Here is a 13,249-nt window from a genome sequence, read left to right as displayed (position 1 = left end):
GTGTGAAAAGGCAAGCAGGGTATGAGGCTGGCAAGGTGGCAGACCAGCAGCCGAGCACATTCCCAGCAAGACAGCACTGCCTTACCTCATGCTGTACACAGTCATACCTTTTTCAGTCAATTTAGTACCAAAATGTTCATATTTCTGTGATTTTACTGATTTCACTATTTAAAGTCCCCTAGAGTGAGTGCTATCTTGTATTCTGAAGTGTGAGAGTTGTGATGTCTGCTGCATAGAAAATACATACGGATTGTTTTCACTAGCACTATTGGCTGTGTGTTTAATATTAATAAACAAAAAATTTTAAATAAGGTGGTCTCTACGTAAGATATAATTATGTGTTCCTGAGTAGATAAAAATGTTGTGGTCAGAGATATGCAAGAAGTCAGTCTTGCATGCCTTGTGTGACCAATTATTCTATAGTTGGTGTTTAAGCTCATCTCAGAGCATGACCACATCACAGAATAGTTGTAAAGCAATGTTATCGTCTCTTCCAATTTGATTATTTTCTCAAAATAAAATGCTGTATTTCCCAAATATTCATATTATAATGCTATGTTCTTATTTTAATTTATCAATCAGTTACATCCATTCATTTTTATTTTTATTTATTTTTTAATTTTTATTTTATTTTATTTTTTTGGTTTTTCGAGACAAGGTTTCTCTGTGTAGCCCTGGCTGTCCTGAAACTCACTTTGTAGACCAGGCTGGCCTCGAACTTAGAAATCCGCCTGCCTCTGCCTCCCAAGTGCTGGGATTAAAGGCCTGCACCACCACACCCGGCTTTCATTTTTATTATTAAGATTTTCATTTGGGGCTGGAGAGATGGCTCAGCAGCTACTCTTAGCTGACTGTTCTTCCAGAGGTCCTGAGTTCAATTCCCAGCAACTACATGGTGGCTCAAAACCATCTGTAGTGGGATAGGATGCCCTCTTCTGGTGTGTCTGAAGACAGCTCCAGAGTACTCACGTATATAAAATAAATAAATCTTTAAAAAAAAATCTTTTTTTTTTTTGTTTGAGAAAATAAACTACTGAGCTGGAGAGATGGCTCAGCAGTTAAGAGAACTGACTGCTCTTCCAGAGGTCCTAAGTTCAATTTCCAGCAACCACATAGAGGCTCATAATCTTTCAAAATGAGATCTGATGCCTTCTTCTGGCACACAAGTGTACACATAGATATATATTAAATAAATAAATCTTTGTTTTAAAAGATGTATCTATTTATTTTATGTATGAGTACACTGTAGCTGCACAGAAGGTTGTGAGCCCTCATGTGGCGTCTTCGGGAACTGAATTCTAGGACCTCTGCTCACTCCCCTTGGCCCTGCTCCCTCAGGCCTGGAGATTTATTTATTTATTATTATACAAAAGCACACTGAAGCAGTCTTCAGACGTGGTGTGGCAGAAGAGGATGTCAGATCTCATTATGAGTGGTTGTGAGCCACCATGTGGTTGCTAGGATTTGAACTCAGGACCTTCAGAAGAGCAGTCAGTGTTCCTACCCACTGAGCCATCTCGACAGCCCAAATAAATAAATCTTAAAAAAAAAATTACTATCAAACTTAACCAAATTTCAAATTTTAGAATGTATAGGAATTTACTCATACTTTTAGCAAAAATGGCTTGAGATAAGTAAGTATTTAATTCTAACAGTGAGTATCATAGTGTTGTTCATTTACCTTCATATATTACAGACCAGTCAGAGCCATACAGCAAGGGTACACAGCTATACAGCAAGATGCTGTGTTAAAATGCACATACATAAACCAGGTGGGGGTGAACGACTTTTTTATTATTTTATGTATATGAATGTTTTATCTTGTGTGTCTGTGCACCAGACATGCTGGTGCAAGAAGAGGTGGTAAGCCTCTAGGTGTGCTAGGAATTGAACCCAGGTCCTTTGCAACAGCAAATGCTTTTAAACACTGAGCCAACTCTCCAGCCTGCGGCACACACCTTTAATCCCAGCACTCAGGAGGCAGAAGCAGTCAGATTTGAAGCCAGCCTGGTCTACAGAGCAAGTTCTAGAATAGCCCAGGCTACATAGAAAAACCCTATGTTGAAAAACAAACAAACAAACACACATATGCGACAGATATCATAAAGGATTAATATTGCCAATACACAATAAAATGATTATAAGTCAAGATTAAAAAGACCAACACTCATTTTAAAAACAGAGAAACGAATGAAGAGTGCATGAAATCATGAAAATGGCAGAATTATAAAATCTAAGAGAGGCTCAACCATATTTACCACAGTGACTCGGAAAGAACTTGTGAACTTTACAAAGTTGATAGATTTTTGCAGGCAGTAACACTGTTGTGATAATTTCGCAATGATCTGTTACCCACTGCGGGATTTCGCGAGTAAAATATACTGACATTTAAGGGCCTGTTCCCACTGTGAGAATAAAGAAACATTACAGAACGGACGAAGCAGAGGGCACTCTTGTGGCGCACTCTGGGCTGGGGATGTAGGCATGGAAAGGAAAAGCAGTACAGCTGTGGACTAGCATGCTTAACCTGAACACACCCTTGCGTATACCTGTCAATGTTCTGCGAATGCACAGGGCATTTCAGAAGAGATGCCATAGAGACTGGTTAATGTTAAATAGACTAGGGAACCGTGTTACAAAGACTTAGTCTTCACTATATCATCCTCTCTGAGAGTTGTCATTACCAAATACATGGATTACACTGTGTAATCTCCAGCCCCATCTATGGAGGGATTGGTCTCAAACTCAGGAGACAGTTGCAGATAATTCTGAACTCTCCTAATACTGTCTCTACTTCCCAAGTGCTGAGATTACAGACGTGAGCCACCACATATGTAAATCTCTAATACAGTAGACAGCAGGACTCTTCCTTTCCTTTGAGCTACAAAGGGGGAAAAAAAAAATGCCAGTGACTCTAACCTTTAGGACTGACATCTGGGTCTCGACTGTGCGGAACTTCATGTGGAAAGGCGTGCTTTTTCTTCAGTATTGTCAAGTGTCCTAAAGCTGTGCTATGCTCAGACTGTGACTTTAAAAGGGACATGTTATTTATTACTTCAGAAAGTTCTGAAGAACTTTTAGAAGTAGCCCAGGATTGCTGGTTTCTCTGTGTAGTTTCCACTTCAAAATGATCACACGGCAAACTTCTAATCCTTCCTAATTCTTTAGACTCAGAAATATATGCTTCGCTGTCTCTATAAATAGGATGTTTGATTCCCATAGGATAAAATAAAGGACTAGAAATTTGAGTGCTGGATTCTTCTAGTTCATGACACTCAAAGTGATCCTGAGTGGTACTCAAGAGCTGGCCACTAATGTCACTGCTAGAGATTGGTGATAAGACCTGCTCATCATTTCTGTCTCTGTGACTTTGCAAAATAAAAAGCTGGGTACCTTCTGAGAGCAGGTCACTGTTCTCAGGCGCTGGGTCAGTGACTGCGGTTAGAAGATAAGGACTGTATAAGCTTCTGTTTACACCTCTGGGTTTCTTTGAGGGTGAAACACCACCACAATTAATTGCATTGCCTTGGATAGATTGACTAGCATCTTCTCTGCTGTCCCCTGCTACATCCTCACTCCACTCCAGCGACGAGTCCAAACTGCTCCCTGTGTCACTATGACACTGTCCCTCTAGTGCTTTGCCAGTTTTTACATCTCCATGAGGTCCTGAATTGAAACCCACACAGGTTCTATCACAGAACTCTGACAACAGAGTCCCATCAGCAGGGAGGGCCTCTTTAGGCTCGTCATCGGTAGATGACAGGAGTGGCAATTTTCCTACAATTTCTCGGCAGCCTATATCCTCACAGCTCTTCTGAACACAAGAATCATCTGTAAGCACAGCTTCCTTCTCCCACCGCTCTGAATCCTGGGAAAGTCTGCTGTCTTCTTGTGACGCCTCATCAGTGTCACTGGTCTCAAAGTTGCTCAGATTAAAAGAAACCTCCAAAAATGGTTGCACAGCTTTATGAACAGTTTTCAGATCTTCTCTATCAGCATTGCTTTTAGAACCCATGTCAGCAATGTCGTCAGAGATCCTAGAGCTGGTACTTAGAGAAGCTTCAACTTCAGTTTGTTTATGTCCTATTTCTGGCAAAGGTGACACTGGTCTATACTCCGGTTCCAATGCTGCATCCGCATCTGCCCCCTGAGAACCTTCTCGAGTCCACACCTTCTCATGTTGATTAACTGGTACTTTGCTACTGTACTGAATGTCAGATTCTGATAATAAACTGGCATTCTCTTTACTGCTGCAGCTAACCAGGACACTGCTGTTCTTACAGAATGAAGGTGCTAAGTTATCCTCCTGATTCCAGTATTGGCAAGTATTATCTACTGGCTTGTCCTCACTGTGTAATTCTCCCTTTTTGGAACATGTTTCAAAGAGCTCTGACTTTTTTTGTAAAAGTTCAGACAAGTTAAAAATGTTCACATCTTCTTGGGCTTCTGGTTTGTCCTCTGTATCATTCTCATCTGCAGCAGAACAGGGAGGTGATCTCTGGGAAGGTAAATACCTGGCCCACCGGCTTGTGGTTCTTGTAGGATTTTCTGACTGCTGCTCACAGCGTAAATTCCCTATGCTCTGTGTTTCTGCATAGTCTTCCTCTGGCTTAGAAATAATATTCAAACACCCCTGTGGTTCTATCTTAGGAAAGTGTCCTGGAATCTCACCATGCAGATCCTTCCTGTTAGTTGAGCTGGACTTCAGAAGAGCTAATATCTGGGCTTTGCTTCTGACGTTTTGTGAAACTCCAGGACAGTGAGAGTCTAAACCATTTCTTCTCATGGGTTCACTGGCCAGTAAAGAGTCTGAATGTTTGGTTTCAGAACTGACAGGAAAGCAAAGCTTGTCCTCTTTACCTAGTGTGTTTGTGTTAATCTTGAAGTATGAAGAAGGAAGTGATAAAGGTGTGTCGCTTCTCTCTCTGTTGCTGAATGTGATGGGACTCTGATTATCCGTTGACACAGGAGTTAAATCTTTCTGACCAACAGTGGGAAACAAAGGAAGTGTGCTGGAGAATGTGGGAAGAAGTCTCGGGCCAGGCGGGCCAGGGTTCTCATCACCAAGTGAGGCAGCAGGTTCACTGTTCTCAGTAATAGTCACTTTCTTTGGCATCTTATATGGTCTTTGAAAACCCTAAACAAATTAAAACAATTGTCAGCTATACCATTCTTTCTTTTTTTTTTAAATTTTTATTTATTTATTTATTTATTTGGTATTTTCTTATTTTACATTTCAAATGCTATCCCAAAAGTCCTATACCATTATTTCTAAAGAAAATGTAAAATTAATTTGCTAAAAAGAGTAACAGTATGTATGCTTTGCCTAAGGTAAAAAATATTTAAAATTTGCTATATTAAAATATAAAGATATATTAGTACGACTTTTCTAATTTGGATTTACTTTTGTGTTCCTAAGTAAACAATGAAGCACCATTTTAACAGCAACCTATAATAAAAATTTACTGGTTTTAAAAATAACTTCTTTATAACTATACATTGAAATATTGGTTCCCACATAGAAACGTACAGTAGCCTTCCTTTTTAAGCCAGAGGGCTGACACCCAAGAGACCTGCTGGAGGATACAAGCGTCCTTGAGCCTGACTCCAGTGCTTCTCTAGAGCCATCCGGTTCAACAGCTCTGCTTCCAACAGCCTTAGCCTCCTCAACTGTGATTAAATACCGCTCACTTTCCAAGTCATCTCCAGGTTTCACCTACGTTTAAAAAAATAAATATCCAAATTGCATAATTGGATAATTTAATATATACCAGCAGGCTCACCAGCAATGAACAAGATGCAGTGAACATTCAACTATTCAAGCAGCAAATCCTTCAACTGTTCATTATCATGACTAGCTAACAATCAAAACCATACACAAGGAAGTAATACAATAAAAAGTTGCTCACTCAGCAGCACGTGCGGTGGTGCTCCTGAGGCCCTCTGTCACATGCTACGGACACAGTGGGAAGCTTCCTTTCTCTTAGAATCCATACAACTAATGACTTTTTTAAAAGTCAAAGCCATTAGTTATCAACTCTGTATTTTTATAAATGTATATAAATTAGAAATTTATAATTATCTCAAACATTAAATTACATACATGTAATCACATTCCCTGAAAAACAGCATTGTTTAGTCATTCTATTAATTGTTTACAATTCTAGAGTAAAATACTAAGATTATCAACTTAGAAAATACATCTTTATCATATTAAACGTTTACTATTGAAACTACTTAGGATAAAATGACAGTAGCTACATTAATTGAATGCCTACTAAGAAAATGCCTCTCCTAGACCCTATTGTCATAAATCTAAAAGAACAGCCACTATAAATGATACACAATTTCATGGCTAAGTATTCACCTACTAATAGTAATGGTATGAATTTTTGCACATGCTGTTATTAGATAATCTCTAATTTTCAGAACAACAAGCATGGACAAAGGTCATGGGCTACATAGGTGTTTCAGGGTCTGAAAGGAGCCAGAGCAGTTCTAAACACAAGCAAAAAACAGAATACGCATTGAGGAAATATTTAAATGGGAATAATTCCACAGACGATCAAACCACTGTGTGAAGGCTAAAGACAGAGCTCAGCAGTAGAGCAAACGCCTGATATGAATGAAGTCTTCAGCTCCATCCCCAGCACAGCAAAATCTCCCCTAATATAAGCCGAGTCTAGAGTCACAGCCCTGGTTTGAATATGAATTGCAACCACCATATGAGCACAAACACGCACTAAACCTTTCTGTGTTGTACTCCTGATGTAAAAACATCATAGCACTGTCATAAAAATTAAAATGAAATAATAACTAAAGGCTGACAGCATTCAGTACGGCTATAATAAATGAACAAAATACCAGCTATAACTATCAGCATCAGTACTATGACTACACTATTAAAAACATTCATACATACAGAAGTATCTATGAAAAGTTTTACATTTCAAGGGAAGTAAGATGAAGACATCAAAATACCTCAAGGCACTTAAGAAACAGGCTTTCCAAACATGCTCCTTTGTCATCATATAAAATCGCCTGTTAGAAAACAAGATAAAAGTTTTAAAATATTATTTTTCATTTCTTGAAATCTTCAATAGGAAATTAAAATTTATAATAAGTAAATCATGTACTAAGAGAATTATACACATTCTGTCACTTGCACTTGCAAGTACATCTACTTCAAATGCTACTGCATACACTTAGCAGAGAGCTGAGGTACAGTGTAAGAAATGCAAGGACTCAGGTGCTAGGGAGACAGCTGTTAGTAAAGCATCTATGGACAAGCAAAAGGACCTGGAGTCAGTTCCCAGCATCGATGGAAAAGCTTGGAATGAGCCTATAGCCACAGTAGAAAAGTGAGGGAGATAGAGCTAAGAGGCCAGTCTAGCAAATTGGTGAGCTCTGGTTCAGTAAAAAAAAAGCCCAGTCTTGAAAAATTAGGTGGATAGAAGACATACAGTGTGGACTTCCAGCCTCTACACATGTCTATTCACACACATACACTCTTTAAAAAAAAAGAGAGAGAGAGAAAAAAAAAAACCCTTGATTCCTACCAGGAAGATTCTTCATTGGAACTGGGAAGAAAACAGAACTGGAACTCATTGAATGAAGCCAAATAAGAAATGAGATGGGGGGGCTGGTGAGATGGCTCAGTGGGTAAGAGCACCCGACTGCTCTTCCGAAGGTCCAGAGTTCAAATCCCAGCAACCACATGGTGGCTCACAACCATCCGTAACGAGATCTGACTCCCTCTTCTGGAGTGTCTGAAGACAGCTACAATGTACTTCCATATAATAAATAAATAAATAAATTAAAAAAAAAAAAAAAGAAAAGAAATGAGATGGGAGCCTGGCGTGGTGGCACACGCCTTTAATCCCAGCACTCAGGAGGCAGAGGCACTCAGGAGGCAGATTTCTGAGTTTGAGGCCAGCCTGGTTTACAAAAAGAGTTCCAGGACAGCCACGGCTATACAGAGAAACTATGTCTCGAAAAACAAAACAAAACAAAACAAACAAACAAACAAAAAACAAAAAAAAGAAAAAGAAGTGAGATGGGGCAGGAGAGATAAGTGATTAAGAATGCATGCCTCTGGGGCTGGAGAGATGCCTCAAAAAAATAAAGAGTACTGGCTCCTCTTCCAGAGGATCTAAGTTCAATTCCCAGCAACCTCATGGTGGTTCACAACCATCTATAAGGAAATCTGATGCCCTCTTCTGGCCTGTGGATGTATATGCAGCAGAGCACTCATAGATTAAATACATAAAATTAAACAAACAAACAAAAAAAGTGCATGCTTCCAGAAGTTGTGAGTTCTGTTCCCAACACCCATATCAGGTGACACATTTGCCAGTAACTCCAACTCCAGGGAATCCAATGTCTTCTTTATAAATTTAAAGAAAAAAAAAAAAAAAGAAATAGCTTAGCAGTTTAGATATTAACTGCTCTTCCAGAGGTCCTGAGTTCAATTCCCAGCAAACACATGGTGGCTCACAACCATCTGTAATAGGATCTGGTACCCTCTTCTGATGTGTCTTAAGACAGTTACAGCGTACTCACATACATAAAATAAATTAATTTTTAAATCTTTATAAATAAATACATAAATTGAACTTGCAGGCCTAAGGCAAAACTAGTTTTTATTTTATTTACTTACCTTTTTAAAATTTTTTTAGTTTTTTGGGTTTTTTAAGACAGGGTCTCTCTGTGTAGCCCTGGCTGACCTGGAGCTGACTCTGTAGACCAGGCTGGCCTTGAACTCAGAAATCTGCCTGCCTCTGCCTCCCAAGTGCTGGGATTAAAGGCATGTGCCACAACTGCCCAGCCCGGCACTAGTTTTTATTTTGACAAATTAAATATTCTTTGAAGATAACGTAAATAGGGCTGTGAGATGCCTCAGTGGTTAGGAACACTGCCAGCTCTTCCAGGGTTCCTGAGTTCAATTCCCAGCCTCCACATGAAGGCTCATGATCATCTATAAGGGGATCTGTTGCCCTCTTCTGGCACGTAGGTGTACATGCAGACAGAACACTCCTACATTTAAATAACTAGATTAATAATTTTTAAAAGTACAGTAAATAATCTCTCCCTTACTGAAAAGTTTCTCTCAGTGATAGATTTATAATAGTGGTTCTCCACCATGACCCCACTGGCAAACTTCTATCTCCACCAGTATCTACCATAACAGTAGCAACTTACATTATAAAGTAGCAACGAAAACAACTTTAAGGTTTGGGTCACACAACATGAGGAGCTAGAGTAAAGGTCACAGCATTAGGAAGGTGGAGAAGCACTGCTTTACAATGACAGAGAAGCAGAATACAGACACACTGTGAAGAGCCTTTACACGTTCACTTAGGAGCATGGATTTGATCTGAAGGCCATGACTGTCATTAGTATGTGCATGATATCATAACTCACAACCAAGTTTCTGTAATAGTTAATACTAAAAAAAGATTTAGTGGCTGAAGAGATGGCTCAGAGATTAAGAGCACTGGCTGCTTTTCCAGAGGTCCTAGTTCAGTTCCCAGCAACCACATGATGGCTCACAACCATTTGTAATGAGATGTGGTGCCCTCTCCTGGTGTGCAAGCATACATGCAGACAGAACACAGCATACATAATAAATAAATAAATCTTAAAAAAAATAAAAAAGATTTAGCTAGAGTCAGGTGGTTGCGGCACACGCCTTTCATACCAGCACTTGGGAGGCAGAGGCAAGGGGATATCTTGAGTTTGAGGTCAGCCTGCTCTACACAGTTCCAGGACAGCCAAGGCAACACAGAGATGATGTCTCAAAACAAAAACCTTAGCTAGAAAATGGGTCCCGGAGTGACATCTAAGTTCACGAATGACCCCTGCACTTTCAGCTGGGTAAGATGCTTCATCTGCACCCTCAGTTTGATCATCAGTAAAATCAGACAAAATGCTTAACTTGTAAGTTGTGCAAACACAATTAACATGCTGAAGCGTCATAGCCAGCTCATCGTGTTAACAATCAAACAAATTAAATAATGTTTACTTACTGAACTTTCTTAATGTACAATAAAACCGACATGAAAATGTCTTTTTTTTTAATATTTATTTATTTATTATATACTGTAGCTGTCTTCAGACACTTCAGAATAGGGAATCTCATTACAGATGGTTGTGAGCCACCATGTGGTTGCTGGGATGCTCTTAACTGCTGAGCCATCTCTCCAGCCCGAAAATGTCTTTTTGACATGGTTACATGTGGGCATAACGGACATTTTATTATCAACAGAGTTTTCTTAACGCCCAATCAAAAGTCAAAAACACAGCTGTTACAGGCTGCAATAACTGCTTGGTACTTACCTTATTGCCTAAGTGAGTGATCTTCAGAACTCCATCTTGCCACACTTTGGACTTCTTCATCTTTTGATGAGTATATAGGACCTTATTTCCAAAAATGAGGAAGACATCACTGCCAGTTACACATATTTAATACCATATAGTTTACAGGTCATATAAAAATAAGGCTGCCATTCTTTATCAAAATAATAACAGCACAGGAGTCATCACAATGCCACCGTCAGGGAAGAGCTGTAGCTCAACAATGAACTGCAGGCTTAGCATCATGAGGCCCTGAGTTTAACCCCAGCATAAAAAACGGGAAAAAACAAACAAACAAACAAACAAAACCAACCACGATTTTAAGGCTGGGCAGCACCAGTAGGTAAAGGAGAAAGGGCAAGTAAGAGTCTGTAAGTATCAGAGTGTGCTAAGCGCCACATCGTCAGTGGGGAGGAAGCCCAGCTCCCAGTTGCATACTGTTTCTTATTCACATAGCTCTCTGAGTACAGTCCAAAGTCTGACAGCTCCGCAACGCTCACAGCATCTGAGGTCAGAACAACTTCACACCGCTTTTAACTTTAGATTCCACCTCCGTCAGAGGAAGAATGCAGTTCCCAGCTGTTATATGTGGTGCTGGATTCAATTAGATTGAATACAGAAACAAGTGTGACAATCCAGCTGCATGTTACTACCTCAAATGTTAAATATAAAGAAAAAAAACAAAAAAACAAAAACAAAACCTGTCTAGCAATGCAAGTGGGAGGCAGAGGCAGGCGGATTTCTGAGTTCGAGGCCAGCCTGGTCTACAGAGTGAGTTCCAGGACAGCCAGGGCTACACAGAGAAACCCTGTCTTGAAAAACAAAAAAAAAAAAGAGGAGGAGGAGCAGAAGAGGAAGAAGACAACTTACAATAAACTCTTGACATTCCATTGTGTCTTCTGAGATTATAAACTAGTCAGGTCCAGAAAACAATCAGTTTTTAGTCAGCATTTATATCCTCTAAAATGAAAAACAGCAAAGAATGGTCAATCGACCCTGATAAAAAGAATAAATATCAAGTACAAACTTTTTCAATAAATCCTGACTGGAGACAGAAACCAAACAATTCCAAGACTATGAAGCCACCAAGAGAAACAAAACTGTATCTGTCATGGAGGACAGAACTGCGTGACACCACACAGGAAAATAAAGGTAAAACTCATAGTTACTAGAAATCTGTAAACATCTCTCCAGTGGCTTGCTATATACCAGAAAATGGATTGTTTTCCCTTCAACATGTACTGCTCCTTAGAACCCAACTTCAATTTTATTTTTCAAAATCATTATACTTACCACAAGATGGCCCCCTTGTGTCTTAAATTTTTCCTGCTAGCGTAATCCCTAGTTATCCAAGAACTAGTTTCAGGACCACAAATATTAACATCCGGCGCCAGCCACTTGAGTTCACATATAAAACGTCATAGTTGTTTCGCATATAATAGGAGCATGCACATATTTTCTAACATAAATAAGTTATCTCTAGATTACTTGTACCTAGTAGGTTGTAAATGATATGCAAACAGTGATTAAACTGCATTGTTCAAGAAATGGTAACAAGCCTGACTTGGTGGAACACAACTTTGATTCCAGTGCACAGGATGCACAGTCAGGTGGATCTGTGACTTCAAGGCAGCCTGGTTGCCTGTCTACCTATAGGGCTCCAGGACAGTCAGGACTAACTACATAGATAGACACTGTCTAAAAGGAAGAAATAAAAATGATAATTTAAAAATCTGTATGCTCAGTACTAACAACTTTTTTCTATTTCCCATCTATAACTGGCTGAATACAGATCCAGAAATTACAGGTACAGAGGGTTGACTATATACCCTAGTCAATATAGCACAACATCCTAGAGCCAAATATACAATATATAATTCCTCTGCAAGGAAAATTTTGTTCTTTCTTTTACCCAGTGCTAGGGGCTGACAAAAGGGACTATATGTAAACTAGGTAATAGTGCTTACATGCATCCAGTCCTTTATGTTTGTTTAAAATAGGATCTGACCATATTGCACAATCCCGTCCTAGCCTCTGGAAATAGCTGGGATATTACAAGCAATATGCCACCACACCCAGGAAGAAAAATCTCTTGGACAGTGCTGCAGCAGCCACTGTAACTACCATGTTAACTATAAGGTCAAATTTTGAAATCTTGAAATCGTCGATGGTGAACTGAATACAGATGCAAAAGCAGCACACATAAGCACACATATCTTCAAGTGGTTCCAGGGACATGACCTGACAATTAGTTAGCAATGAACATTTTAGGTCCTATTCTTTTAGGTCCTATTCTTGATCTATTACGTTAGGAAGTCCAGCTCTGGAGCCCAACAACAGTTTCTATCTGGCCCTCTGCAGTGATGAAAAACTGTCACAATAGCTCAGAACAGCACCGCTCAAACCAGGAAAGTTTCCAAACCACGAACGGCCTGCTAAACCACAAGGAACAGTACAGATCCCTAAAAGAAACATAGCTTCACTTGCCAAGCCTTGACACTTCAAGGTTTTGTATCACTAAATAATAATGGCCCCCTTGGTCCTATGTCAGCCCCTAAAACACCCACAACCGGGATGGGCCGCTATGGTGACCGCCTCACCCGGCACTCTAACGGCGCCTCGTGGGTCGCTTCCGTGGAGGCGAGTCAGTGTCCAGTGCTCTCCCAACCGCGCCAAGTCGCCCGGTCTGTCCACCCTTCTTGCCTAGAACACGGGAGAGAAAAGTCTCCACTTCACCGGCTCAATGACATAAACTCCACTTTCTAATTTCTCCCGCCAACTTAAGTGACGTCATCAAGCAGGGACGGTACCGCGGAGGCCCCGCCCGCCGCCGTTCGCAAACCACCAATGGAACTCCGCGTGCCAGCGCAGTCACCGCGTGGCTCCCGCCCCC

General features: G+C 40.1%; 1 protein-coding gene across 9 annotated transcripts in view; it reads right to left on the bottom strand.

The window, feature by feature from the left end:
• The window catches only part of Zgrf1 (zinc finger, GRF-type containing 1), a 64,628-nt gene extending 51,412 nt beyond the window's left edge, over window positions 1-13,216 (bottom strand). For 5 of the 9 annotated variants that reach the window (XR_867232.2, XR_003954390.1, XM_017319725.2 and 2 more), the window contains exons 1-6: window positions 12,957-13,216; window positions 11,227-11,316; window positions 10,339-10,419; window positions 6,982-7,041; window positions 5,531-5,716; window positions 2,920-5,137 (exon numbers count right to left, since the gene is read on the bottom strand). Coding sequence is in view for 5 of the 9 variants with exons in the window: in XM_017319725.2 (XP_017175214.1) it covers window positions 2,920-5,137; window positions 5,531-5,716; window positions 6,982-7,041; window positions 10,339-10,419; window positions 11,227-11,247 (2,566 nt within the window). In the remaining 4 variants the exon portion in view is untranslated. Of the gene's footprint in view, window positions 1-2,919; window positions 5,138-5,530; window positions 5,717-6,981; window positions 7,042-10,338; window positions 10,420-11,226; window positions 11,317-12,956 lie in introns of those variants that run through there. The other 4 variants (XM_017319726.2, XM_030252824.1, NM_197997.2 and 1 more) reach the window with 3 other exon arrangements.
• Window positions 13,217-13,249: the final 33 nt, after the last annotated feature.

The sequence above is a fragment of the Mus musculus genome, chromosome 3 (genome assembly GCF_000001635.26).
Source record: "Mus musculus strain C57BL/6J chromosome 3, GRCm38.p6 C57BL/6J".
Classification (NCBI taxonomy): domain Eukaryota; kingdom Metazoa; phylum Chordata; class Mammalia; order Rodentia; family Muridae; genus Mus; species Mus musculus.
This window is presented reverse-complemented; position numbering and strand designations above follow the sequence as displayed.